Source organism: Chiloscyllium plagiosum, chromosome 11, assembly GCF_004010195.1.
Source record: "Chiloscyllium plagiosum isolate BGI_BamShark_2017 chromosome 11, ASM401019v2, whole genome shotgun sequence".
In the NCBI taxonomy this organism is placed as follows: Eukaryota; Metazoa; Chordata; class Chondrichthyes; order Orectolobiformes; family Hemiscylliidae; genus Chiloscyllium; species Chiloscyllium plagiosum.
Window position 1 is genome coordinate 42,871,519 of NC_057720.1, and position 25,667 is coordinate 42,897,185.

The 25,667-nt window shown below is 40.4% G+C and overlaps 1 protein-coding gene across 1 annotated transcript in view; it reads right to left on the reverse strand.

Moving 5' to 3' along the window:
* Positions 1–6,305: 6,305 nt before the first annotated feature.
* rnf11b (ring finger protein 11b) overlaps positions 6,306–25,667 on the reverse strand; it is a 42,042-nt gene continuing 22,680 nt past the window's right edge. Inside the window, exons 2-3 of the mRNA XM_043699218.1 lie at positions 9,794–9,963; positions 6,306–7,175 (exon numbers count right to left, since the gene is read on the reverse strand). Of these exons, the coding sequence (XP_043555153.1) occupies positions 7,004–7,175; positions 9,794–9,963 (342 nt within the window). The 3' untranslated portion in view covers positions 6,306–7,003. The remainder of the gene's footprint in view (positions 7,176–9,793; positions 9,964–25,667) is intronic.

A 25,667-nucleotide genomic window follows, 5' to 3' on the forward strand; every position in this document is an offset into this window, starting at 1 on the left:
ATGCTATGAAATGGTAGAGATAGATTTTAATATCACCTTCCAACAATAGTTAATGGACTGAGATCATTTGCAAAGGGATTCAGAATTAATACTTTCAATTTTACTTGTTTATTTGGACTTTGCAAACACTTCATTTTTCAATCTCATCACTAATGTGCTTCCTATCCTTATCATCAATCTGCACCCAAAACCCAGGGGGGGTTTGGCAGTTGATGGTTGGAATCTACAACCAGACAATATACTGACAATGCCTCAAGTTGAAATAGATAGACAAAATACTGGCAATACTCTGATTAAGCAGCATTTGTGAAGAGAGAAACAGAATTAATCTTTCAGATCAATAATCAGAACTCTAGATAAATCTTATTTTATTAGCTTCTTTTCATTTAAAAAAATGGTCCCACCCTCAGTCATTTCATTGTCAGTTATGGGATGTAGGCATTTCATTGCCCATCCTCAACTGTCCTAGGGAAGATAGTAGTGAGCTGTTGTCTTGAATACAAACAAGCAGCTTGCAAGACACTTGAAAACAATTATCAGTATTGAGAGTCTGGAGTTACATAAAGGTTAGACAAGGTAAGGGCAGAATCCCTACCATGTTTTATTGAAACATTTGGGATTTCAATCACAGTATTGCTGCAACAGTCAAAATGGCCATTCTCCACCTATCATATCCACACCAGTTTCCCAAATGAGCAATTCATCCAGTGTCATTCCTGTCTTTGCTCTGTAACCTCACATTCTTCTTACGTAGATGACAATTAGAATGCTTCCAATGAATTTGCCTTCATACACAAGGCAATACATTCCCAGCCTTAAGTATTCTCTGCATGAAAGACTTTTGCGCTGTTCTTGGTTCTTTTGCCAAATTACTTTAAGCTCTTGTGTTTGCAATCTTATCAGTGATCAGTTTCAACCTTTGTTCAGCCCCAAGATTTGAAATTTACTTAAGGTTTCTTAGGAGAAAGAAGAAGAGTGTGGGGTGCTGGAAAAGCAGAGCAGGTCAAGCAGAATCAGAGGAGCAGGAGAATTGACGTTTCGGGCATAAGCCCTTCATCAGGAATCTTAGTCTTCTCTAAGACGGTTTCATTCTTGAAGATAAGAGGACATGAGGAGTTCAAAATCATGACAGATAAAAACAGGGAGGGTACACTTGTTCTCATTGGTTCTTAAAGTGGAGAATAAAAATTATTTATGCAGTGAATGGTTAGATCTGGCACAGGTTGATTGAACCTGCTACTGCTATGCACTATCATAGCTTTTAAAAGGAAATTGAATAAACATTTGAGAGAAAGATGCTGCAGGGTTTCAGGGAAAAAAGCAGGGCGGGGGACTAGCTGAGTTGCTCTTGCAGGCAGGCAGCACAGAATTCAGGTTAAAACTCTTACTTTTATATTGTGGAGGTGCCGGTGTTGGACGGGGGTGTACAAAGTTAAAAATCACAATTCCAGGTAATAGTCCAACTGGTTTATTTGGAACCACTAGCTTTTGGAGTGCTGCTCCATCATCAGGTGGTTGTGGAGTTGCAGGACACAGAGTTCATAGCAAAGGTTTGATGAAGGAGCATTGCTCAGAAAGCTAGTACTTCCAAATAAACCTGTTGGACTATAACCTGGTGTTCTGTAATTTTATATTGTATCGGTTCTATGACACGATGACTTGTTGGATTGCAAGCTCTCCGTTACAAATTTTAATAATAGCTTTCAGTGAAAGCACAGTGGTTGAAAAACAGCAAAGCTGAAACATGCTTTTAAATCATTGCTCTGGATTAACAAAAACCATAAAGTCATTGTGACAAAATTGGTTTGTTAAGAAATGATGGCTTCTTTCTCAACCTCCCACCTCAAGAAAGCCAAACTGTCACAATTTACAGTGAGTTTGGTGAAAAGCTAAAGTTCAGACACACATAAGCAAGTTACTTATTGTGAATTGGAAAAAAGGAACAACTCAAATCAAAAGGTACACAAGGATGAAAGACATACAACTGTTCTGAAAATAATTTGCAATATTAACTTCAAAATTACTTCTAAAAAATGTAGGCTTTCATTCCAATAACTTCAAGGGTCAACTAATATAATACCTACCTTTGCATATTGCAAATTACACTTGAGTAAAAGATGATCTTCTGTTTCATCGACAACATACACTATGGATTTGTATATGCACACAATCATCTAATGACCAGTGAGAAAATCACAACATCTCAAAGTCAGAAGATAATTCAAGAGTCATGCATGCAAGATCCCCACCAATCTGCAAAACTAAACACTACCTTATAACATTCTTATATCGAAGGTTACGATGGTGCCCAGATAACAGTTCTTAAGCCTACTCTCAACGCATTGATAGAAATCCTCATCCTGAAGGAGGATGTAGAATTCTACTTCATGAACAGCTTCCCATACATGGTCTCAGACATGACTGCCACCAACAAACAAAATCCAGAAACTCAATTAATAACAAACTTTTGACCAGCTTAATTATTCGCTAAGTTTATACTAGATTTGGTCAACTGATTTATGTTTCTGTGAATTAATGTGAATAAAATCAAATACAAACACTTACCTTGGCTCCAAGGTGACAACATGTTAAAGTGGTGCTTGCTATTCCTTTTTGTCTCCAGAAAAGGTGCTCCAATCTAATTAGATGCAGATTGTTACAACCATAAATAGTATAATCAATAGTAATAAGAGCTTTTCTAAATAACAGTGCAGTTGAGAGGTACTTTAAAAAAATGACAAAAATCATGTTTAGTATTGCAGCTTTTAATACCTCCTTTCTTAAACAAGCCCATAAATAATTATACATGAATCGCTGCTTATTGGAATGTGCAATGCTTTATATATAAATAGAACTTGAATTACTAATTCACAATCAGACAGTAAAAAGTTAAACTGAAGTAAAAGTATGCTTTTTCCCCTCCTCCAAGATCCAATGGTTACAGCCACTGCTAAAAGTGGAATGTCTTGTGCAGCACTTCACCAATATTCTCATCACAGAACAGACGCACTGAAAGGTTCTTTACTTTTCTTTAAAAAAAAAGTAGGTACATAACCAAAAAGATACTTAAACAAAATGCTCCCATTACTTAAAAACCAGTATTTCAAAATGTCAACAACCTAAACATTGAGAAAGCAGAATATTTATTAAGACAATTGATTACCAATAAATAAAACAAGAACAAATTTAACACATTGTTAAATTCTTTACAAGTTGTATAACCAATGTTCTATTTTTCAGCAAGTTGGAGTAGATAATGAAATAAAATGGCCTACAATGTGCATAGAAATATCTCATAACACATAGCCAAAAAATTTAATTTTTGCTTTTGAATATTGAAAATTTCAGCAAAATCATTCCACCAAGTCTAATATCCAAGAAATTATAGTCACATTTGCAAAGATTCTCAAACGGAGAGAAGTCGTTTCGTTAACACGTCTAAAAGGTGGTCTTGATTAAGCTCATTACAGTTATTACAGTAGAAGGCAAATATAATCCGCTTGACAAACATTGGGGAACTAAAATATTAACACAATTGAAGATTAAAATCTTCCCTCAAGCTGCAATGTAAGCAGATTTTTTTCTCCACCCCCGACTTATTTAAAAGCCTCAACTGAGCTCATCGAGCAACTGCAGTTAAAAAGGTGGCAATGGTCCAAAAATAGACCAAAAAGAAAACATGGTCTTTTAATTCCATTTATTTTCAGTAAGCTTTGGTCTTAAGCAAACTAAAAAAATTATAGATTAATGAATGTATTTAGCTGTACAAAAAACATATGTGCTTTTATGCAGCCATTTGAAAATCATATGGCAGTATGTGGAAGTCAATAAACTAGAATAAAATGGTTATAGTCATTTTGCTGGCGGTGAAGGGAGAACAAAGAAGGCAGAACATAATCTCATGGTAGCTCAATACTCAAACCTAATGCCTCCTTAACATTAGGTTGAGAAAAAAAAATGTTCAGAATGGGAGATTTTATTGGTAAGGGCAAGTCAATAATATGTGTTTTTGGGGAGTGGAAACATGACCAAGTTGCCAATGAACAAATTACTTGTTTGGTGCTTCGGCAAGAATTGTAGTGAGGTCCACAACCAATTAATTGTCAAGTAGGCTGACATGGAAGTGGACAGTGAAACATTTACAAGGGAAAAAGGTTGCTTTATTTAAAAACCATGCTGCCAAGACACTCACGAGGGCAGGCCAATTCTTATAAGGTTGGAGAATTCAGAGTCTTTTAAAATAGTATCAAAACAAAAATCAGTGTGAGAGCTGTTAACACAAAGTGCCTAGAAATATACCACCACTAAAACGGCTATCCAATTCACCATTGTTGCATCAATTGTGTAAATATGCCACTTGTAAATAAAATGGAACACTCAAAACTTGTCAGCTTCACACAATGCTTTTTGATTACTCCCACATTTGTGCACTTCAATGTGCACACAAACTTTGAAATTTAAACATAATTACAGTAAGTGTACAGTTACTAAAAAGTTTATGGAATGATCATAAAAGTAACAGCTGTAAATACTATGGTATCTCAATTGAAAATATTGCACAAATACAGGTCTTCCTTTTCACTGATTCAAGACCAACAGCTCTTAACTATACAGTGACAGCTATTGCAACTTGTGTCCCTCAAGTTACATGGGAAAATGTATGAATTTAAAATCTCTTATTCTGCAAACCAAAGCCTTTAAGCTGATTTGAACAAACAAACCTCCCATTAAATTATCAATTTATGTGAGCACAGTTTCCATTTGTTTGGAAGACCTGCAAGTCAGCTATCAGTGCTCAAAAAAATTAGAGAACTTTGAGTGAATATTTTTAAAAACATTCACCTCTGGTTTTACAAGAACCTTTGCACATCAGTGGACCTGCTCATTTCCCAAATGCAGTATCTAACTTTTTTTAAGCATAAATGATCAGAGATGTCTCCCAAATCAAATTTTTGAGCACCACGCTAATCTGGCTTGTAACAAGACATCACTTCAAAAGACCTAAGGCCATGAGTTCCATTTGTAATGGAAAATAATTGTGCAAAAAAGCTTAAATTCCTACTTCTTTGTGCCAGTGTTAAAGTTTTTTTTAAGAAAAAGGAAAACTCCAGGTCCGACAAAGTATTTTCTTGATTTCACAACTTGATTTTTTTCAACTTATTAAAAGAGGCATGATTTTCATGAAAAAGTATCTGCAAACTTTATGACAGCAACAAATTTCATTTAAAAAGTCGCTTCAAATCACTAGCACATCATAAAGATGGCTCATAGCATCACCTTCCCTCACTGTGCTTGACAAGTACATTTTCATGAAGAACACTTCTTCAAACAAGTATATTATTTTATTTCATTTTTTTAAAAATTGCAAATGCAACTGGTATTTCTGATTAAATATATTTAATGTTTATTCACTAATATTCTAAAGCTTCACTGTTCTTTCTCCCTTGCAACTAATGTCAGCTAGATTAGATAGATTTTAATTGTGCCATTACTTCAGTTGAGATGGTGGAGGCTCATTACCAAGCCAATGTAGGTAAATTGTGCTGTATGTTCTGCCAATTTATCTTAATACAAAAGCATTGTCATTGGAATTGTGATCTCAATGTTTTATGGACAAATTGCCAAACAAATACAGGATCAAGTGCCTGTTCAGACTGTAAAATTATAATTTCAATTGAGTTCAATCTTTGTATCAAAATTTTGTCAAATAATCTAATTTGTTCACAATTCATTCGCAGTGTATTATCCCAGTTTTTGCACACAAAGGCATTTTTCTCGCAGGACAATAGTCCACAGGCTCAGCATTTGCATTTTCTCTTTTAATCAGTATTGACATTACTTGATGGATGGTGGGAGATATTATCAAGTCAACTTTCAGCATGCATTTAAGTACCACTACATATTTGAACTGAAGTCAAATGATCCTTCAAAACCAAAGGCAGCAAATAAACATTTCAATCTTCTTCACAGGTTATTTGCTGTACTGGCACCTCGAGTTTTCCTTGACCAAAGCCCTGACCAAAAATGTTAGTATCCCACCAAATCATTGTTGAAAAAACAAACCAAAACACACAATACTAAACATAACATACTGCAGTATAGAAACAGTATCCTTTAAAATAGGCCAAATTATGAAATTTAGTATCTCTTCCGTCATGTGCCTGCAAATCATAAATTGTGGTGTAGCGGAACACTTAAGTGACAATAGTACTGCTGTATTCTTTAATAAAATCAACTAATGTGCCAGTCTTTGCAGAGGTTCTTCTGGCTAGAGGGGTGTTGAAGAATCTGGCAATTGAGACACCATAAATGTTAACTATTTATAAAAATCTACAAGCAGATACTCATTCGCTTGCTTTTTTTCCCCCACATACATACACACACACACACGTATGTTCTTAAGTATATTAGGCTTCAGATGTAAAGTTTAAGAATGTCTCAAAAATGAGTTTAGAAATGCTCTTTATACTCCCCCCCCCCCCCCAAACCAAATAATTATTATACCAAAAGAAAGTAAGCACCCATTGTTCCTGAGAGTTCTGCTGCATGGGATACTTTTGGAACCATCGATCTGTGTGAAAATGATACTCCATGCATTAAAAATAAAACAATTATAAATGGCCGTAGTAAGATGTCAAATAGAAGATACTGTTCCTTTAACATGCGAGTTATGTCTTACAAAAAAACGTTTGAAATGCATGCTGCACCATAATCATGGTTTTGTGCTATGTGACAAATTAATGATTATTTCACATGTATTAGCCCATCTTTAAGGTTCACGTGTGGTCAGGGCTTTGTAAGTTACTTTTTTTTTTAATAACAGCATTTAAGTATTATATACAAGTTTTTAAACCACTGCAGTCATGAGTTATCGTCAGTGTTGTACTTAGTACATGATCGCATACAATCAGGGTTTTCCAAATCTCTGACTCTTTGGCTCAAAAGGTAGAGATCAGGATTTTTGTTTTATCCACGGTATCTAGATATAGAAGACAAAGTCTTCTCAATTGGTCTCATACGAAGAAAGCAATGCAGCATCCACGGGTTCCATACATGAAGGGCAGGTAAAGGATCGCATCAGCCAGTCATCTATACAGTCCAGGTGATAAATATGCATGCATGGAAGAAACCTAATTGGATCACCATAAACGAAGTCCATCATACATATAACACACCTGAAATGGCAAAATACACTGCTTAAAGTACAAAAACTAGTTTATTGGCAGACAAAACCATTACTGTATAACTTTACCCAATCCTCTTTAAAATAACGCTTTGCGAACATTTAAGATACAAGAAAAGAAATATAATTTCAAGATGAAGATTATGTTTAACATTTTGTGGCTGCCAGAAGATAATAAATCAATTCATGCAAAATTGTCATGAATGAGGCTGAGCGCCGCAGGGGGTGGGTGAGTAAATGAGGAAACTGGTGAAATCCACATTGATGTCGTGGGCTTGGAGGATCCAGAGGCAGAAGAGGAGACGCCCGTTCTTCTGGGCGCTGGGTGGTAAGGGAGTGGTGATGGAGGATGCCCAGGACCTGAATGTCCTTGGTGAATGGGAGAGGGAGTTGAAGTGCTCTGCCACAGGGCGGTGGGGTTGATTGGTGCAGGTGTCCCGGAGATGTTCTCTGAAGCCATTTGCGAGTAGGTGTCCTATCTCCCCAATGTAGAGGAGACCACACCAGGAGCAACGGATACAATAAATGACGTGTGGAAGTGCAGGTAAAACCTTGATGGATGTGGAAGGGCATCATCAACCATGTGGGAGGGGAAATTGCAGTCTTTAAAAGGAGGAGGCCATCTGCTGTGTTATGTGGTGGAACTGGTCCTGGGAGCAGATGCAGCGGAGGTGGAGGAATTGGGAATAAGGGATAGCATTTTTACAGGAGACAGAGTAGGAGGTGTAGTCCAGGTAGCTATGGGAGTGGGTGGGTTTGTGGAAGATGTCAGTGTTGAGTTGATCACCGTTGATGGAGATGGAGGGGTCCAGGAAGGGAAGGGAGGTGTCTGAGATAGTCCAGGGGAAATTAAGGTCGGGGTGGCATGTGTTGGTCAAGTTGTTGGACTGTTCAACCTTCCCTGGGGAGCATGAGGTAGCGCTGATACAATCATCAATGTAGTAGAGAAATAAAGGGTGGGGATTGGTGCCAGTGTAACTATGGAAGATGGACTGTTCCACATAACTGACAAAGAGACAGGCATAGGAGTCCATACAGGTGCCCATGGCTACCCCTTTCGTCTGGAGGAAGTGGGAGAATTCAAAAAGAGAAATTGAGGGTGAGGACCAGTTCAGCCAAACAAATGAGAATGCCAGTACAAGGGTACTGGTGGGGACTGGTGGGTAGAGGAAGAAACGGAGGGCTTGGAAGCTCTCGTCATGGTGGATGGAGGTGTACAGGGACTGGATGTCCATGGTGAAGAGGTGGCATTGGGGGCTAGGGAAACCAAAGTCTTGGAGGAGTGGAGGAAAATGAGGGGCATGGATAGGATAAATAGACAAAGTCTTTTCACTGGAGTGAAGAGAATCCAGAAAGAGAGGGCATAGGTTTAGGGTGAGAGGGGAAAGATATAAAAGCAACCCAAGGGGCAACTTTTTCACGCAGAGGATGATACGTGTATGGAATGAGCTGCCAGAGGAAGTGGTGGAGGCTAAATTTGCAACATTTAAAAGGTATTTGGATGGGTATATGAATAGGAAGGGTTTGGAGGGATATGGGCCAGGTACTGGCAGGTGGAACTAGATTGGGTTGGGATATCTGGTCAGCATGGACAAGTTGAACTGAATGGTCTGTTTACTTTGCTGTACATCTCTATGACTCTATGACATGAATAGTGTCCCAAACATATGTGGGGAGCTCCTGGACTGGGGGGGGGATAGGATAGTATCAAGGTACATGGAGGTGAGTTTGCAGGCTGAGACGATGCATTGGCCAGGGTGGTTAGGTTCGTGGATCTTGGGTAGGAGGGAGAATCAGGCACTGCGGGGTTCCTGAACTATGAGGTTGGAAGCCGTGGGTGGGAGATCCCTTGAGGTGATGAGGTTGTGTACGGTGTGGGAGATGATGGTTTGGTGATGGGAGGGGAGATCGTGGTCAAGGGGGGTGTCTTCGAGTTGGCGCCTGGCTTCAGCGATGTATCAGTGTGCCACACTACCACTGCACTCCCCCCTTGCCCACTGGTTTGATGGTGAGGTTGGGGTTGGAGCGGAGGGCTTCACGTTGCGAGGCAGAGAGGTTGGAGTGGGTGGGGGGGGGAAGCAGATAGGTTGAGGTGGTCAATGCCATGGCAGCATTTGGAAACAAAGAGATTGAGTGCAGGTGACAGACCGGTATGGGGTGTCCAAATGGATGGGGGGTGTTGGAGGTGGGAGGTGGAAGAAGGGGTCCTTGGGAGGTGGGTGGGAGTCTTGGTGGAAAAAGTAAGCCTATATAACATAATGTTATATGTTATGACATAATATGTTATACGGTGACTGAAGAAAAAGAACAGGAGAAGGTAATGCAGATTTGACCCTGCAAGGATTGAAAAAAAAATCAACATCAACAGGCTAATCTGAATCAAATCTCTGGTAAATGTTAAACAGAACAAGTACACTACCAATATTTACTGACAGGGAAACAAAAAAAAGAGGGAAGGTTTGTTCAATCAATTTTAGTAATCATTTAAAGCCCCTTTAAAAATGGTTTTGCTCCAAAATACTAGGTTAACTGTAGTGCACTTCTACTGGATTGTTGAGATAAGATTTTGGGCTGAGATTAAGTGACCTATTTCTGATCTTCAAAACTCACTCTCTAATTTTCTTTTCTGATCCATCGCTTCCTGGGTCATAGACCCCTTTGGGTAGGTGTTGAATGAGACCTATTCTTTGCGCTATTCTGATCTGTTCTTCTTCAGTAAGTTGAGTGGCCAGCCGGGTTTGACTTGGAGTAGGATGGTAGACAGGAACCTGAGCTTGTTCCTAAGAATAGTTAGAATGAGGAGAAATAAAACATAGGAATAATGTGATTAATAATGCTTAAGGTACAATAGCAAATCAAAATACTGTATATAAAATCATGTTTATATTACCAGTATCATTGTAGCATATTTTTTACATAATAGAATAGGAGCCAAGTAAAAGCAAAGTTGGCATGAGAGACACATTTCCATTATCCAATAACAGTAAAATTGTCAGTTACCCAAGATAGCAGTTTAGCAATGAATCAATGAAACCATAGATTCACAAGGTGTTGCGATTTTCCAAGTATTTTTGGAAATTAGTTCTTGTGAATGTTTAAGGCTGAGATACATAGATTCTTGATCAGTCAGAGAATCAAGGATTACAGGAAAAATGAAGGAAACTGGATAGGAGGCATGTCAAATCAGCCATGAATGGTGGAGCAAACTTGAGGGGCTGAACAGCCTTCTGGGTTCATAGTATTGTAATTTAGAATAGAAAGTTAAAAGAAAGATCATGTAGCAAAATAGCAAACTTGCCTGAAATAATAACCGTTCAACTTTAAAAATCATTCATATTAAGACGTCTGACATTGGGTTTTAATGAACTGTTTATTAAGAATGATTTGAAATTGAAATCAGTGTTGTGTTCAGAAGTGGTTAAGTGTCTAAACTGAAGATGGTGTTCTTCAAACTGGAATTAAGCTTCACAGGAACTCTACAGCAGGCCAAGGGCAGAAATGTGAATGACAGTGCAACATGCAAATTAAAATTGCACAACTTGGAGCTTGGAGTCATACTTCCTGACCAAGTTATCAATTCTGTTTATAAAGGAGACTGCATTGAGGGTAGATGATTTTAATTTATTCTAAGATAGTGAAACAGTGATTTGTTTGTATTTAGGAGTGGTGGGCCCTTGGACAATGAGGCAATAGGAGACAAAGTTACAGGTATTACATCACCTGCAACTTTTGTCCCTTTCTCAAAATTGTTGTTACGAAGGACGAATGGAGTCAAGAAACTGTGGAAAACAGGCAGAATAAAAGTTATTCAATTGTAAATGGAGAAAAATGCAGAGGAAGACAAGTCAGAAGCAACATACTTTGGATGCTGGAAACCTGAAATAACAAATCAGCGTTAGCTCAGCAAAGAAAGAAAAAAACTGAGTACCCAGAAAGAGACTGGATCCTTCAAACTAGGAAGGAAGGGTGCTCAGTGGTTAGTATTGCTGCCTCACAGCACCAGGGACTTACATTAGATTCCACCCTCGGGTAACTCTCTATGTGGAGTTTGCAAGTTCTTCTTATGGCTGCGTGGGTTTCTTCTGGGTACTCCAGTTTCCTACGCATTTTTGACTGTGGGAGGCGAGGTTGATTAGCCAAGCTAAATTGCCCACTGTTCAGGGATGCGCAGGTTAGTTGCATTAGCCATGGGAAATGCAGGGTTAGAGATTGAGTGAGATGTTCTTTAGTGGATCGGTGGGAATCCGATGGACCGGAGGATTCAATGAAAAAAAAATGAATTTTTCCAACCACAAACCACAAGAATCAAGCTCAGCAGATGGGATGGGCACCATCAGCTGAAACAGATTAAAACTTGAAACAAATAAGTCATGGCATCCAAGCTGTAAAAAGCAATCCACACAGCACCAGTCCTGATTTTCAGAAAAGTCAGGAAATCAAATCTCAGTATTTTAGTCTCTGAACAAGCATGATTAAAAAGCTATGTAGTCTGCATAGACAGGTGGCCTACCAATAAAAACCTAGTCTAAAAGCAGTGATGGAGAAAATGGACATTTGTGCTCATTTTTAAGGGCATACGGAAAGTAGCAGTACTTACATCAAGGTGAAATTATGCCATTGTATTAAATTCATTGAATAGAGTATATTACCACAGAGATGGAAATGTGTTGCTGGAAAAGCGCAGCAGGTCAGGCAGCATCTAGGGAACAGGAGAATCGACGTTTCGGGCATTAGCCCTTCTTCAGGAATGAGGAAAGTTGGTCCAGCAGGCTAAGATAAAAGATAGGGAGGAGGGACTTGGGGGAGGGGCGTCGGAAATGTGATAGGTGGAAAGAGGTCAAGGTGAGGGTGATAGGACAGGCGGGGGCGGGGGCGGAGAGGTCGGGATGAAGATTGCAGGTTAGGAAATGGACCCACCACCAAGGAACTAACCTCCATGTACAGCGCATCATCCGCCGCCATTTCCGCCACCTCCAAACGGACCCCACCACCAAGGATATATTTCCCTCCCCTCCCCTACCAGCACCCCGTAAAGACCACTCCCTCCGTGACTCCCTCGTCAGACCCACACCCCCCACCAACCCAACCTCCACTCCCGGCACCCTCCCCTGCAACCGCAGGAGGTGCAAGACTCGCGCCCACCCCTCCCCCCTCACCTCCCTCCAAGGCCCCAAAGCACACTTCCATATCCGCCACAGATTCACCCGCACCTCCAAACACATCATCTATTGCATCCTCTGCACACGATGATGCCTCCTCTATATTGGGGAGACAGGCCGGCTAGTACATGGAGGTTAGTGGGGTGGTAGGTGAGGACCAGTGGGGTTCTGTCCTGGTGGCGGTTGGAGGGGCGGGGTTCAAGGGCGGAGGATCGGGAAGTGGAAGAGATGCGGTGGAGGGCATCGTCGACCACGTCGGGGGGGAAATTGCGGCTAGGAACCCTCCAACCACAAGGGATGAACTCGGATTTCACCAGTTTCCTCATTTGATGGTTAGTTGATGTTCATGAATCCTGGTGGCTACTTTACTGCCTGTTTGTCCAAGTATTGGACCTGATACATGATCAACTAGCCATAAAAAGACATCACCCACTCTCACTAGTGTCCTTACATACAGAGGAGGAAGGACACCACTTCGACTGGGACAACATATCCATCCTAGGACAAGTCAAACAGAGACATGCACAAGAATTCCTAGAAGCATGGTATTCCAACCGGAACTCTATCAACAAACATATTGAGTTAGACCCCATCTACCACCCTCTAAGAAAAGGAACCGGAAATGACATCACCACAGGAAATGACATCACCAACCCAAAGAAACCTAAACACAAATAGAAATAAGGCCATACCACCAGTGCATCATCTGGAGGCTCACTGATATTACCTAGTATGGTGACGAAACATCTAAAAACAAACCTTCCAACTCAGTGAGCAAACCTACATCCAGTGCTTACTAATCGGTATCCTCACCATCACTTATTCAGCGAATGCCTCACCTAAACTGGTGCCAAAGCTCTCAGCCACACTTTCATCAGACATGGCTTCCCACCTTCCACCCTCCATAAACTTCAGTTATCCAATTCTGATGACTGCATCTCAATCTAAACCAAACTTGTCTCACTTAATGTTTCAGTTGTCTCAACTGGCTTCCACTCCACTGCTCAATGCCATCTCCCTTTCACCCAACCTAAATCTATTTCATTTCAAAAACTGCACCGTTCAATTTGTTTCTGGACTCATCCCATCCATGAAACTTCGCCAGCCTTATCACTGTCAAAAGTTTCATTTGACACTGTCCTCTTACGCATCCCTCATTCCCTTCATCCTTCAGTCATTTTGGCATCTAGTAATAGAATCTCCTCCAACTTTCCTTCATTCATTAGGCTCACTTTCAAAAACCAAGTTTTAGTAAACACCCAGAACATCCTTAGACTTGGTTTCAAAATGCTGGATTACTCTTCTCTCAAGAGCCTAAATGCTGTTTTGGAGGTTAATCAAACTGCTGCAGTTTGCCCTCCGGTTTTAAAAAAATATAGACTCATCATATGCAATAATTGTCAATGTAATTAGATCTCATTCAACTTCTGGATTAAAAAAAAAATCAAATACTTATCCAAAAGTGGCATAAACAAAGGATATCAGTCAATCCACTGGTTTCTCAATCTTAAACCATGTTTTTCTTTTCAAAAAGTACACGTGTCCAGACACATAATTCCCACCAAAAATAAAGTTTTGTGACACAAAAATAATTTTAAAAACTGACAAGGAAACAATGAATCACCATGTGTACTTATAAAGAAGCCAATTGTGACTTCTGGCCCCAAAAAACATAAAATTTTCATATACTTTGTACAATAAAGTTAACCCATTTTTCCCAGGGATTAATCCAAATTCCGTTTCGCTACTTATTGGTAATTACAACTATTCATTAATTCAAAGGCACATGCAGGAACTTTATAATTTCCCTATTAATCAACAAGCACCATATATTTGAACAAAAACAAAATAACTGCGGATGTTGTAAATCAGAAATAAAAAACAGAAGTTGCTGGAAAAGCTCAGAAGGTCTGGCAGCATCTGAGAAGAGAAATCAATGTTTTGGATCCAGTTACCCTTCCTCAGACCTGTTTGTGGAGAGGGAAGGAGGAAAGAGAAGAAAAATGAGAGAATGGTTTAACGACCAAGAAAATGGTCAGAGTCTTCAGGAGGTAGGAAATTGGCATTCCAGGATACAAAGCCAGTGCTGCATCTCATACAAATCATGAAAGGGCATATTTTAGTAATCAGAAACTAGTTTTATCTGAAATGGATGATAAAAATCAAATTCCACCATATTCAACATAAGAATGTACACCAATTGGCCTGCATTAAAACGTGGATGAAATACTCATTTTGAAAAGGTCCTCAAAGACGGTCACAAAACGCCTTGATATGGACAGCACAAAATTAAAGTCAATGGCAATATTGCCTCTCCAATGAGAAATTTCAGAGAGGCATCGTCATCCATATTCATGAAAAATACAGAAGGACGATGCTCAAAAGAACTGCATAACTGATGCATGGAGGACTGCGTGAAGAAAAATGGTTTGCTAAGACACTTTGGCATTCCACTTACTTTGACAGTGATCAGCAACTTCCAACTTGGCAATTCTGTGATTTTGAAAATCTTGTTCAGCCTTTGGATGGTATGTCTGAATGAATACCTTCCTCCTATATTACAACTTACTTCATGCCTGATTTAGCCCCAGTTGACAGTCAAAGTGAGGACTGCAGATGCTGGACATCAGAGTCGAAAGAGTATGGTGCTGGAAAAGAACAGCAACTCAGGTAGCATCCGAGGAGCAGGAGTGTTGATATTTTGGGCAAAAACCCTTCATCAGGAATGAGGTTCATTCCTGATGAAAGGCCTTTGCCCAAAACATCAACTCTCCTGCTCCTCGGATGCTGCCGGACTTGCTGTGCTTTTCTAGCACCACACTCTTGACTCTGTCAACTGGGGCTGTTTGTCAGCTATCGATTAACTAATTAGATTGACAGGTCAACTATTAATTGGGTGTGAAAAGAGCAAACTGGACATGTTCCATTGACTGGTTGCTTTTCAAGTTACAGCATACTCTAACTTGCTGTATCAAATCTTAAGTGAATTGAAGTAGATTAGTTTCTCACTTGCACAAAGCTCCAGAGTGAGGAATTCAATGTGAAAACATAGTTGGCTTACTTCAAAGATAGAAAGAGACAATGGCAATGACAGCAATGTCACTGGACTATCAATCCAGTGGCCAAGGCTCTGGGAACAGGTCCAGTTGTAGAATTTAAATTCAATTAGTAAATCTGAAATATGAATCCAATGTCAGGAACTGATTGGTGAAAAACCTTCTAGTCTTTTTAGTCTATGTGACTCCATATCTACAGCAATGGGGTGAATTCTTAACTTTGTTCTAAAATAGCTCAAAAAGCCATTCAGTTCCAGAACAATTATGACAAAAACTAATGCCTATATCCAGCAAAAGAAGAAAAGAAGAAAAAAAAACTCAGTTAATGTGAATTTTACAATTCAATCTATTTATAGAACAAAACCATGTGCCACATGTTATCTTGTAGAATCTCACAGAATGCTTAAACAAAAACAGAATCAGGAAAGAGGAAATGGCTGTATGCTAATGGAGGGGTAATTTGCAAGAACTGGATATGCATATATGGGAAAGTAGTAATCAGTGTCTTGGAATTTATAGAAATAAAACTTGGGCGAGAAAATAGGAGATTCAAGTTCAAATTCTTTCTGCTACAGAGTTGTTCCATAACATGCCTGTTAAAAGTTGATTTTTTTTAAAAAATTCACAGATAAAAGTATTTGTCTGAAAATGTATCTAACCAGGATTTAACATTGGCAGCAGAGAATGATTTGCAGTTTGACATTCAAGGAGTGATGGTTAGTAGGTTTGCAAATGACACCAAAATTGGTGGTATTATGGACAGTGAAGAAGATCATCTCAGAGTACAATGGGACCTTGATGAGATAGGCTGATGAGTGGCATATGGAGTTGATTTCAACAAATGTGAGGTGTTACATTTTGGTACGGCAAACCAGAACAGGACTTAAACAATTAATGGCAAGGCCCTTTGGAGTACTGTCGAACAGGAACACCTGGAGGTGTAGGTGCATATTTCCTTGAAAGTGGAGTTGCAGGTAGAAAGGGTGGTGAAGGCGGCTTTTGTCATGCTTGCTTTCATTGGTCAGAGTATAATATTAGGGGTCGAGAAAAGAGCTGACATTTCAAGTCTAACTGACCCTTTGTCAAAGCTTTGACAAAGGGTCAGTTAGACTCGAAACGTCAGCTCTTTTCTCTTCTTACAGATGCTGCCAGACCTGCTGAGATTTTCCAGCATTTTCTCTTTTGGTTTCAGATTCCAGCATCCGCAGTAATTTGTTTTATAATAGTAGGGGTGTCACCCTGTGCAGCTGCACAGAACATTCGTGACCTAACAATTGGAATACTGCATGCAATTCTGGTCTCCCTACTTTCGGAAAGATGTTGAGAAACTTGAAAGGGTTCAGAAAAGATTGACAAGGATGTTGCCAGGGTTGGAGGGTTTCAGCTACAGGGAGAGGCTGAACAGAGCGGGGCTATTTTTGCTGGAGCAACGGTAGCTGATGGGTGGCCTCACAGATGTCTAGAAGATCATGAGGGGCATGGATAGGATGAATGGCCACAGTCTTTTTCCCCAAGGTAAGGGAGTCCAAAACCAGAAAGCATAGGTTTAAGGTGAGAGGTAGAGGATTACCACGGACCTGAAGGACACCTTGTTTGTGCAGAGAGCTGTGCATGTACGGAATGTGATGCAACTAGAAATGGTGGAGGTCAGTACAATTACAAGATTTAAAAAAGCATCTGGATAGAAGGGACTAGAGGGATATGAGTCAAATGCTGGTCAATGGGACTATTTCATACGGTCAGAGCTGAAGATTTGGATCTAAAGGTCTGTTTCCATGCTGTTTAACTGTGACTGTATGAAAACTTCAGCAAGATAGGTGCATTTAAATGTAAAGGGTGCGAGTATAATAACTTTCTTTCTGAAAGCAAACTTTATGATCAGTGTGTGAGTGTGAGAGCAGCCTGGAAACACAGGTCTGTGGTCTGTTGGATCTAGTAGACAATCTCGAAAACAGGGGCAGAAGAAAGAACCCGAGTGTTGTTGGCATATGGAGGGGACGGAAGATGAGTGACTGGTGGAGTTCTTTGAGAAGTGGTTCCTGGAATTCCTTGGTTTGGAGGCTGAGAAGGGAAGGATAACAACAGAGGTAAACCAGTGGATCACGGCATGAAAGCCAGGTGCGGATCAACGCCCGTGCCCTGTCCTGGGAAGGTTCCATTATAATCAAGACAAGCAGAGGGTTCTGGAAGACTCTTGAGCTAGGAAGGGACCAGAGGGCTTTGGTATGTGGTGGCTCCAGGGTCATGTTTTTCCAAGACTTCTTGGTGGCAGTGGTTCAGAAAAGAAAGTCCTACAATGGCGCCAAGAGGAGATTGAGAAAGCTTGGAACCCAGTATTCTAAGATATTCAGCGGTGCTTCGGATCAATCATAACGGATCCGTACATTTGTTTGGCTCGCCAGAGAAAGCGAAGCACTTTGTAAACACGTTGACTTAGGTCAAACGATTGAATACGCTTGGAGGAGAGAGCTGTTCGCTTTTGTTCTTCTTGAAATAGGACTTGGTGGAGTCTCCTTTCTGGGAGTATGTTGAGTGAAATGATGTTCAGGATGGATAGAGTATTTATCTTTAATCTCTAAATTATGTTAAAGGACAGGCAACATTTATTTGCTGTTTACTTGTCCATAGTACTAACCTTGCTCTTGGTGTTTTTTTTTCCTGCTAAGGGCAGGTGACTGAGGCGTCAGTGGGGAAGCACTTTGGGGCCAGCGACCATAATTCTATTCGTTTTAAAATAGTGATGGAAAAGGATAGGCCAGATCTAAAAGTTGAAGTTCTAAATTGGAGAAAGGCCAATTTTGACAGTATTAGGCAAGAACTTTCGAAAGCTGATTGGAGGCAGATGTTTGCAGGTAAAGGGGCGGCTGGAAAATGGGAAGCCTTCAGAAATGAGATAACAAGAATCCAGAGAAAGTATATTCCTGTCAGAGCGAAAAGGAAGGCTGGTAGGTATAGGGAATGCTGGATGACTAAAGAAAATGAGGGTTTGGTTAAGAAAAAGAAGGAAGCAGATGTCAGGTATAGACAGGATAGATCGAGTGAATCCTTAGAAGAGTATAAAGAAACTAGGAGTATACTTAAGAGGGAAATCAGGAGGGCAACACGGGGACAGGAGATAGCTTTGGCAAATAGAATTAAGGAGAATCCAAAGGGTTTTTACAAATATATTAAGGACAAAAGGGTAACTAGGGATAGAATAGGGCCCCTCAAAGATCAGCAAGGTGGCCTTTGTGTGGAGCCACAGAAAATGGGAGAGATACTAAATGAATATTTTGCATCAGTATTTACTGTGGAAAAGGACATGGAAGATATAGACTGTAGGGAAATAGATGGTGATATCTTGCAAAATGTTCAGATTATAGAGGAGGAAGTGCTGGATGTCTTGAAGCGGTTAAAAGTAGATAAATCCCAATTACCTGATCAGGGGTACCCGAGAACTCTGTGGGAAGCTAGAGAAGCGATTGCTGGGCCTCTTGCTGAGGTATTTGTATCATCGATAGTCACAGGTGAGGTGCCGGAAGACTGGAGGTTGGCAAACATGGTGCCACTGTTTAAGAAGGGTGGTAAAGACAAGCCAGGGAACTATAGACCGGTGAGCCTGACCTCAGTGGTGGGTAAGTTGTTGGAGGGAATCCTGAGGGACAGGATGTACATATATTTGGAAAGGCAAGGACTAATTAGGGATAGTCAACATGGCTTTGTGCATGGGAAATCATGTCTCACAAATCTGATTGAGTTTTTTGAAGTAACAAAGAAGATTGATAAGGGCAGAGCAGTAGATGTGATCTATATAGACTTCAGTAAGGCGTTTGACAAAGTTCTTCATGGGAGACTGATTAGCAAGGTTAAATCTCATGGAATAAAGGGAGAACTAGCCATTTGGATACAGAACTGGCTCAAAGGTAGAAGACAGAGGGTGGTGGTGGAGGGTTGTTTTTCAGACTGGAGGCCAGTAAATTCCTCGAATCAGAGCCTTTGGCAATTTTTTTGTTTTTCTGTTTTTGCTATACATAGTTTTTGTAAATTTTGTAGATTCGTTGGCTGTTTTAGTCTGTGTAGGTTTTGGGATTTGTGGATTCTTTTGCAATAAAGCTCGGTGATCTGTAGTTCAGGTTCTTCCTCCCTGGAGTCTAAATGGTGTTATAGAGGGTTATGGCGAAGGTTGTGCTTAAGTGGTGCACCTGGAATATTAAGGGGAGTCGTTCATCTGTCAAGAGGAAGAAGGTACTTTCCAGCCTTAAAAAGGGAGAGGGTGGATGTTGCCTTATTACAAGAAACACACTTGGATGATGCAGAGCATTTGAAGCTACAACAGAATGGGTATGACCGGATTTATTTTTCATCTTTCAATATGAGGAGAGGGGCGGGCATTTTAGTTAGAAAGAATCTCCCATTTAAGTTATTAGAGTGTATTAAAGACACACACGGGAGATTTGCAATCCTCAATGCTTTGATACATGGGGAAGAATATAGGATCGTAAATACTTACTGTTCCCGGCCCACACCTTAAATGCTTGACAGATGCACTTTTGACTGGTTAACCTTGCATCTCAAAATATTATCGTAGGAGGGGTTTTCAATTGTCTAATAGACTCTACAGTAGAGAGATTGCCAAAAGGCCTGTCGATATCTTCTTTGCAATCAAAACAGTTAAGGGATTTGTGCGCTGAATTGGGGTTGATAGATGTTTGGCGGCATCTTTACCCTACTGGCAGGGACTTCACATACTTTTTGAACCCACATAAATGCCATACCAGGAATGGTCTTTTTCTCACCCCTGCAGCACATCTGGGCTTGGTGGAATCATGTACAATTGGCAATATCGCTATTTCCGATCACACCCCAGTGTATTTAATGGCTAAGATTAAGGATATGGTGGTAGATTCGAGGTACTGGCATCCTTAAGGAGAGCAAGTTTACTGAATTCTTTTCAACTGAGTTCAAGGCTTTTTTAGATATTAAATTCAAGCTTGGCCAGTAGCCCATCTATTCTTTGGGAAACAGCTAAAACCTATGCTAGGGGGTTGGTTATTTCCTATTCAGCCAGTAAGAAGTGGCAGATGAGTGAGCAACAATGCTTGCTTGAGAAGTGTCTGAAAGTAGCTGAAAAGGCATACTTTGACAGGCCCTTGCTGGTTAAACTGCAGAGGATCACAATGCTTCAGTCTATGCTGAATTCTATGCTCACACGGACAGCCAAGAGGGAGCTTGCATTTGGAAGTCAAAGGGTTTTTTTTAAAGCATGGGGATAAGCCAGGCAAGTATCTAGTGTACATTGCTAGGAAAAGGAGTGTCCCCCAACCATTACCTTGATCAGAGAAATTTAACCTACGGCCTTTAAAGGATTAATGCAGCATTTCAGAAATTTTACTTTCAACTATACCAATCTGAAAACTGTGGGAGTGGGCGGAGTTTTTTTTTAAGAATTTGGACCTTCTGGGAGCGACTCCTGAACATGAGTATCTCCTCAATGCCGCGTTGTCAGAGCAACAGGTGCAGGAGGCTATGAGGCAGTTCCAGAACTGAAACGTACCGAGTCCCAACGGGCTCCCCATTGAGTTCTATAAGGAATTTATAAGTATGTTGTCGGGGCCGAAGCTTAGTTTGTTTAATGACTCACATAGACGTGGCCTCCTCCTACTATCTCCAAGAGAGATGAACATCTCGCTCTCATTCTTAAAAAAGGGAAAGTCCCAGAGGACTTTGCTTCCTTGAGGCCCATTTCACTCCTGAATATCGACTTCAAAACCTTAAGACTCTGGCATTAAGGCTCAAAACAGTACTGCCCTCCATATTGAGGACGACCAGAGAGGGTTCATAAAAGGTCGTAGATCAATGGATAGTGTCAGGAGATTACTTAACATGATCCACGTATGTCAACATCGACCGGTAAAGGGATTGATGAGCTCCTTAGATGCGGAAAAGGCATTTGACAGGGTCGAATGGCCATATCTTTTTCATACTTTAAAGTGGTTTGACCTGGGCTAGACCTTCATCAGGCAGGTAGAGGTTTTGTGTAGTGATCCTCTTGCCACGGTCCTCACCAATGGTATACAGTCAAGTAATTTTAATATTTGTAGGGACAGTTGACAGGGTTGTCCCTTGTCACCACCGCTTTTCACATTGGTGATTGAACTGCTGGCAGAGGCAATATATAGGGATCCCAATATAACCGCTCCAGAAGTGGGGATAAAGTCACGTAAGATCACATTGTATGCAGATGACATTCTTGTCTTCTTATCAAGCCCAACAGTCTCACTGCCACACCTGATACAATGCATCAATTTATTTATGACTTCGAGTTATAACATCAATTTTGCAAAATAGAGGCGATACCCATGGGTGGTCTCCGAGACTGCCTGGTCCTGAGGGCGGATCTAGATTTCCCTTTAGATGGTCGCAGGAGGGCTCCCTCTACTTCGGTATATTTATTACTCCCATTTTTGATCGGCTATTTAAAGCCAATTTTGCTCATTTATTCTACAGAATCAATCAGGACCTTCGTAGGTGGGAGGCGCTTCTGATCTCTTGGTTACTTCGGATTGCCCACATTAAAATGAACATTCTATGCAGCCTGTTGTATCCTTTGCAAATGCTTCCTCTACTTTTTACGAAGCAAATATTTAGAAGACTGAACGGCTGGGTCAGTTCTTTTATCTACGATCGCAAGCAACTCCTAATTGAATTGACTAAATTGCAAAGTTACCTTCCAGTCTGGGAGGAGTGGGCCTCCCAGAAATCAAAAACTATCAAGCTTGTTGCTATCTTATGTGAATGATTAGGTCCCAGGGAGACCCTCAGTCGCTTTGGTTGGACATCAAAGCATCTCAGGCAAGGTGCCCCCTTATTAGCCTGCTGTTCTTAGGCAAAATGAGAACAATCAAGGAATATTGCCATAGCCCAATAAACATCAATACTGTCAAGGCATGGAGGGCAATGCATCAGGATTAGGGCAAAATTGCCAAAACATCATTGTTGATACCCACAGTTGGTATGCCAGGCTTTCAGCCAGGGATGAAGAACTCAGGGTTTAAACTACGTGCAGCCAGGGGCATGTCTTGCCTAGGTTATTTATTTGAAAAATATTGATGTCCTTTAACCAGTTGGCTTGGAAATAATGAATTGCACAGTAGGGACCTCTTTCGTTTCTTTCAAATTAGAAACTTTATACAAAAACAGACCACACTTCTAACTAATTCTTATTAGGTCCAACATGGAGAAGAGAGTGTTGAGTGCTCAGGGTACGTTATCTGTAAGTAACACTTATCTATTGGGAGGGGATCCCTCAGACAAGACCAAAAGGCTCTAAGATATGGGAGAGGGAGCTGGACGTTGAGATCTCTTCTGAAATATGGGAGGATATCTGGGAAAATGCAAGGCTCTCGATTTGCAACAGGACCCGTACCTTGCAATTGAAGATTCTCTGCAGGGTCCATTAGGCCCCAGACCGCCTCGCTAAATTTAAAGCAGGAACATCTCCAATGTGTCTTAAATGTAAAATGAGCATGGGCATGCTCACTCATTGCCTTTGGTCCTGCCACAGACTGTGGGCATGCTGGAGCACTGTGGTAAGCGAAATAGAGAAGGCCGTAGTGACAGAGATGGAAATGGACCTGGCAGCTCTTCTTCTGGGCTTTGTTAATTCACTTGCATACAAAAAAAAATGGCTTTTCAGTATCCTCACATTTTGTGCAAGAAAGAACATTCTATTGGGGTGGGTGTCGGAAAATCCCCCAGGGCTGGCGGGCTGGTGAAAGCTGGTCATGGAGTACATCCCCTTGGACTTTCTTACATATATGGTGCAACATAAAACTGAGAATTCCTGTAAGACATGGCGGCTCTTTTTGGATTACTTGGGTACAGATTGGTCCACCATACTAATAAGAGCCTTTATGTAGCCATATCAATTCGATTAATGGTATCCAGAGAGAAGAAACTATAAACGTATGAATATGCATAAGTTTATGCGCTCAATGATTGAGGGTTATTGCTTTGTTTCGCTGAGCTATGTTATGGTTATTATGATGATTGTAGTTAAATAAATAATAACCAAGCTAAAAAAGGAAAATCTTATGTAATTAGTGGATTCGTTTTTATAACATTGGTCTGAATCGATTGGCTTTGTGTTTGTTGTAATATTCAAAAGAAAAAAAAATTTCCTTTCTTCAATAAAAATATTTTAAAGAAACACTAAACCTTTTCTGAACAGTAGTCATTCCTTGGAAAATAACTGGAATCAATCATTTATCAGCATAAGTATAGAATCCAGTGATATCATATGGTTATCAAATAGCCTACGAAGAAAGCACAGATGAAACAACAGAGCTACTATCTTTGGAATTTTCACAATTGGAACAATTGGTGGAGAGGCCATGTTCTATTAAAAGGAATAAAGGGTTACCAGCATTTGGGGACAGAAATTTAAAAGTTAGAGAGTTAATTGCGTTAAAATTACATAAGCAATATGTCCACCTGATCGCCAAAAAGGTTTAAAAAAATCTTTGGTAAAAGACAAAATGATAGTATGCGAGAGTTGTAAGAAATACTGAAAGATTCCATCATGATCTAAACCAAGTTCGTAGAGCTAGTAGGGAAATCAACATTCATGGTTGTGTATCTCTAACTGAACTAAATCACAGAATGCTCATTGCTTAACGTAATGCCGTATTATTCCACTCAACTGTAATAGATTTAGATTTTAGTGCTTCAATATCATGTGACTCTGATTAATCTCACTACGACATAGATGAGGAGGAATTTCTTCTTAGAATGTATTGAATCTGTGGAACTCTATCACACATGACTGTTAAGACTGGGTTAAACATATTCAAGGGTGAGATAGACATTCTTAAAATCAGAAGGGGCATCAACAATTATAGGAAAAAGGCAGGCAAGTGAAGTGGAGGGTAATCAGATCAGCCATCACCTCCATCGCAGAGCAGATATGATAGACTGAATAGCTTAATTCTGCTCCCATGCTTTATGTTCTTACTTGACAAAGAAATACACCACAGAATTTTGAATAGATGAAATTGAATAGAACATAATGTTATAGAGATACAGGACAAGGTCGACGGGTACCTGTTCAGCTCATTTCCACATTTTGATTGAGAACATGCAAACTTCAAGATCATGAGAAACTTTCTGTTTCTGTCATAGAGGAAGTGTACAGCATGGAAACAGACCCTTCGGTCCAACTCATCCAAGCCGACCAGCTATCTTAAATTAATCTAGTCCCATTGGCCAGCACTTGGCCCAAATCCCTCTAAACCCTTCTTATTCATATACTCTCCTAGCACCTTTTAAATGTTGCAATTGTATCAACCTACACCACTTCCTCCGGCCGCTCATTCCATACATGCACCACCCTTTGTGTGAAAAGGCTGCCCCTTAGGTCCCTTTTAAATCTTTCACCTCTCATCCTAAACCTATGCCCTCTAGTCTGACTCCCACAACCCAGGGAAAATACCTTGCCTATTTATCATATCCATGCCCCTCATGATTGTATAAATCTCTAAGGTCACCCCTCAGCCTCCGACGCTCCAGGGAAAACAGCTGCAGCCTATTCAGCCTCTCCCTGTAGATCAAATCCTCCAATCCTGGCAACATCCTTGTATATCTTTTTTTAACCCTTTCAAGTTTCTTAACATCCTTCCAATAGGAAGGAGACCAGAATTGCACGCAACATTCCAAAAGTGGCCTAACCAATGTCCTGTACAGCTGCAACATTACCTCCCAACTCCTGTACTCAATGGTCTGACCAATAAAGGAAAGCGTAGTTGCAACTCCACTTTCAAGGAGCTATGAACCTGCACTCCAAGGCCTCTCTGTTCTGCAACACTCCCCAGGACCCTACCACTAAATGTATAAATCCTACTCTGATTTGCTTTTCCAAAATACAGCACCTCACATTTATCTAAATTAAACTCCATCTGCCACTCCTTGGTCCAATGGCACATTTGATCAAGATCCCGTTGTACTCGGAGGTAACCTTCTTCAGAGCATTCCATATACCTACCACTCTCTGGGTGAAGATGTTTCTCCTCAACTCTGTTCAAAGTGGCCTATCCCTTATTTTTAAACTGTGTCCTCTGGTTCGGGACTCACCCATCAGCGGAAACATGCTTCCTGCCTCGAGAGTGAAACGTTAACATATTTCAGCTCATGAACTCTGTCAGCAACCAAGAAGCAGAAGGATATTACGGAAAAATTGCGGTCAAAGATTTGCTGTTTGTTTGAAACTAGTTTTAGAAGTAAAGCAATTATATA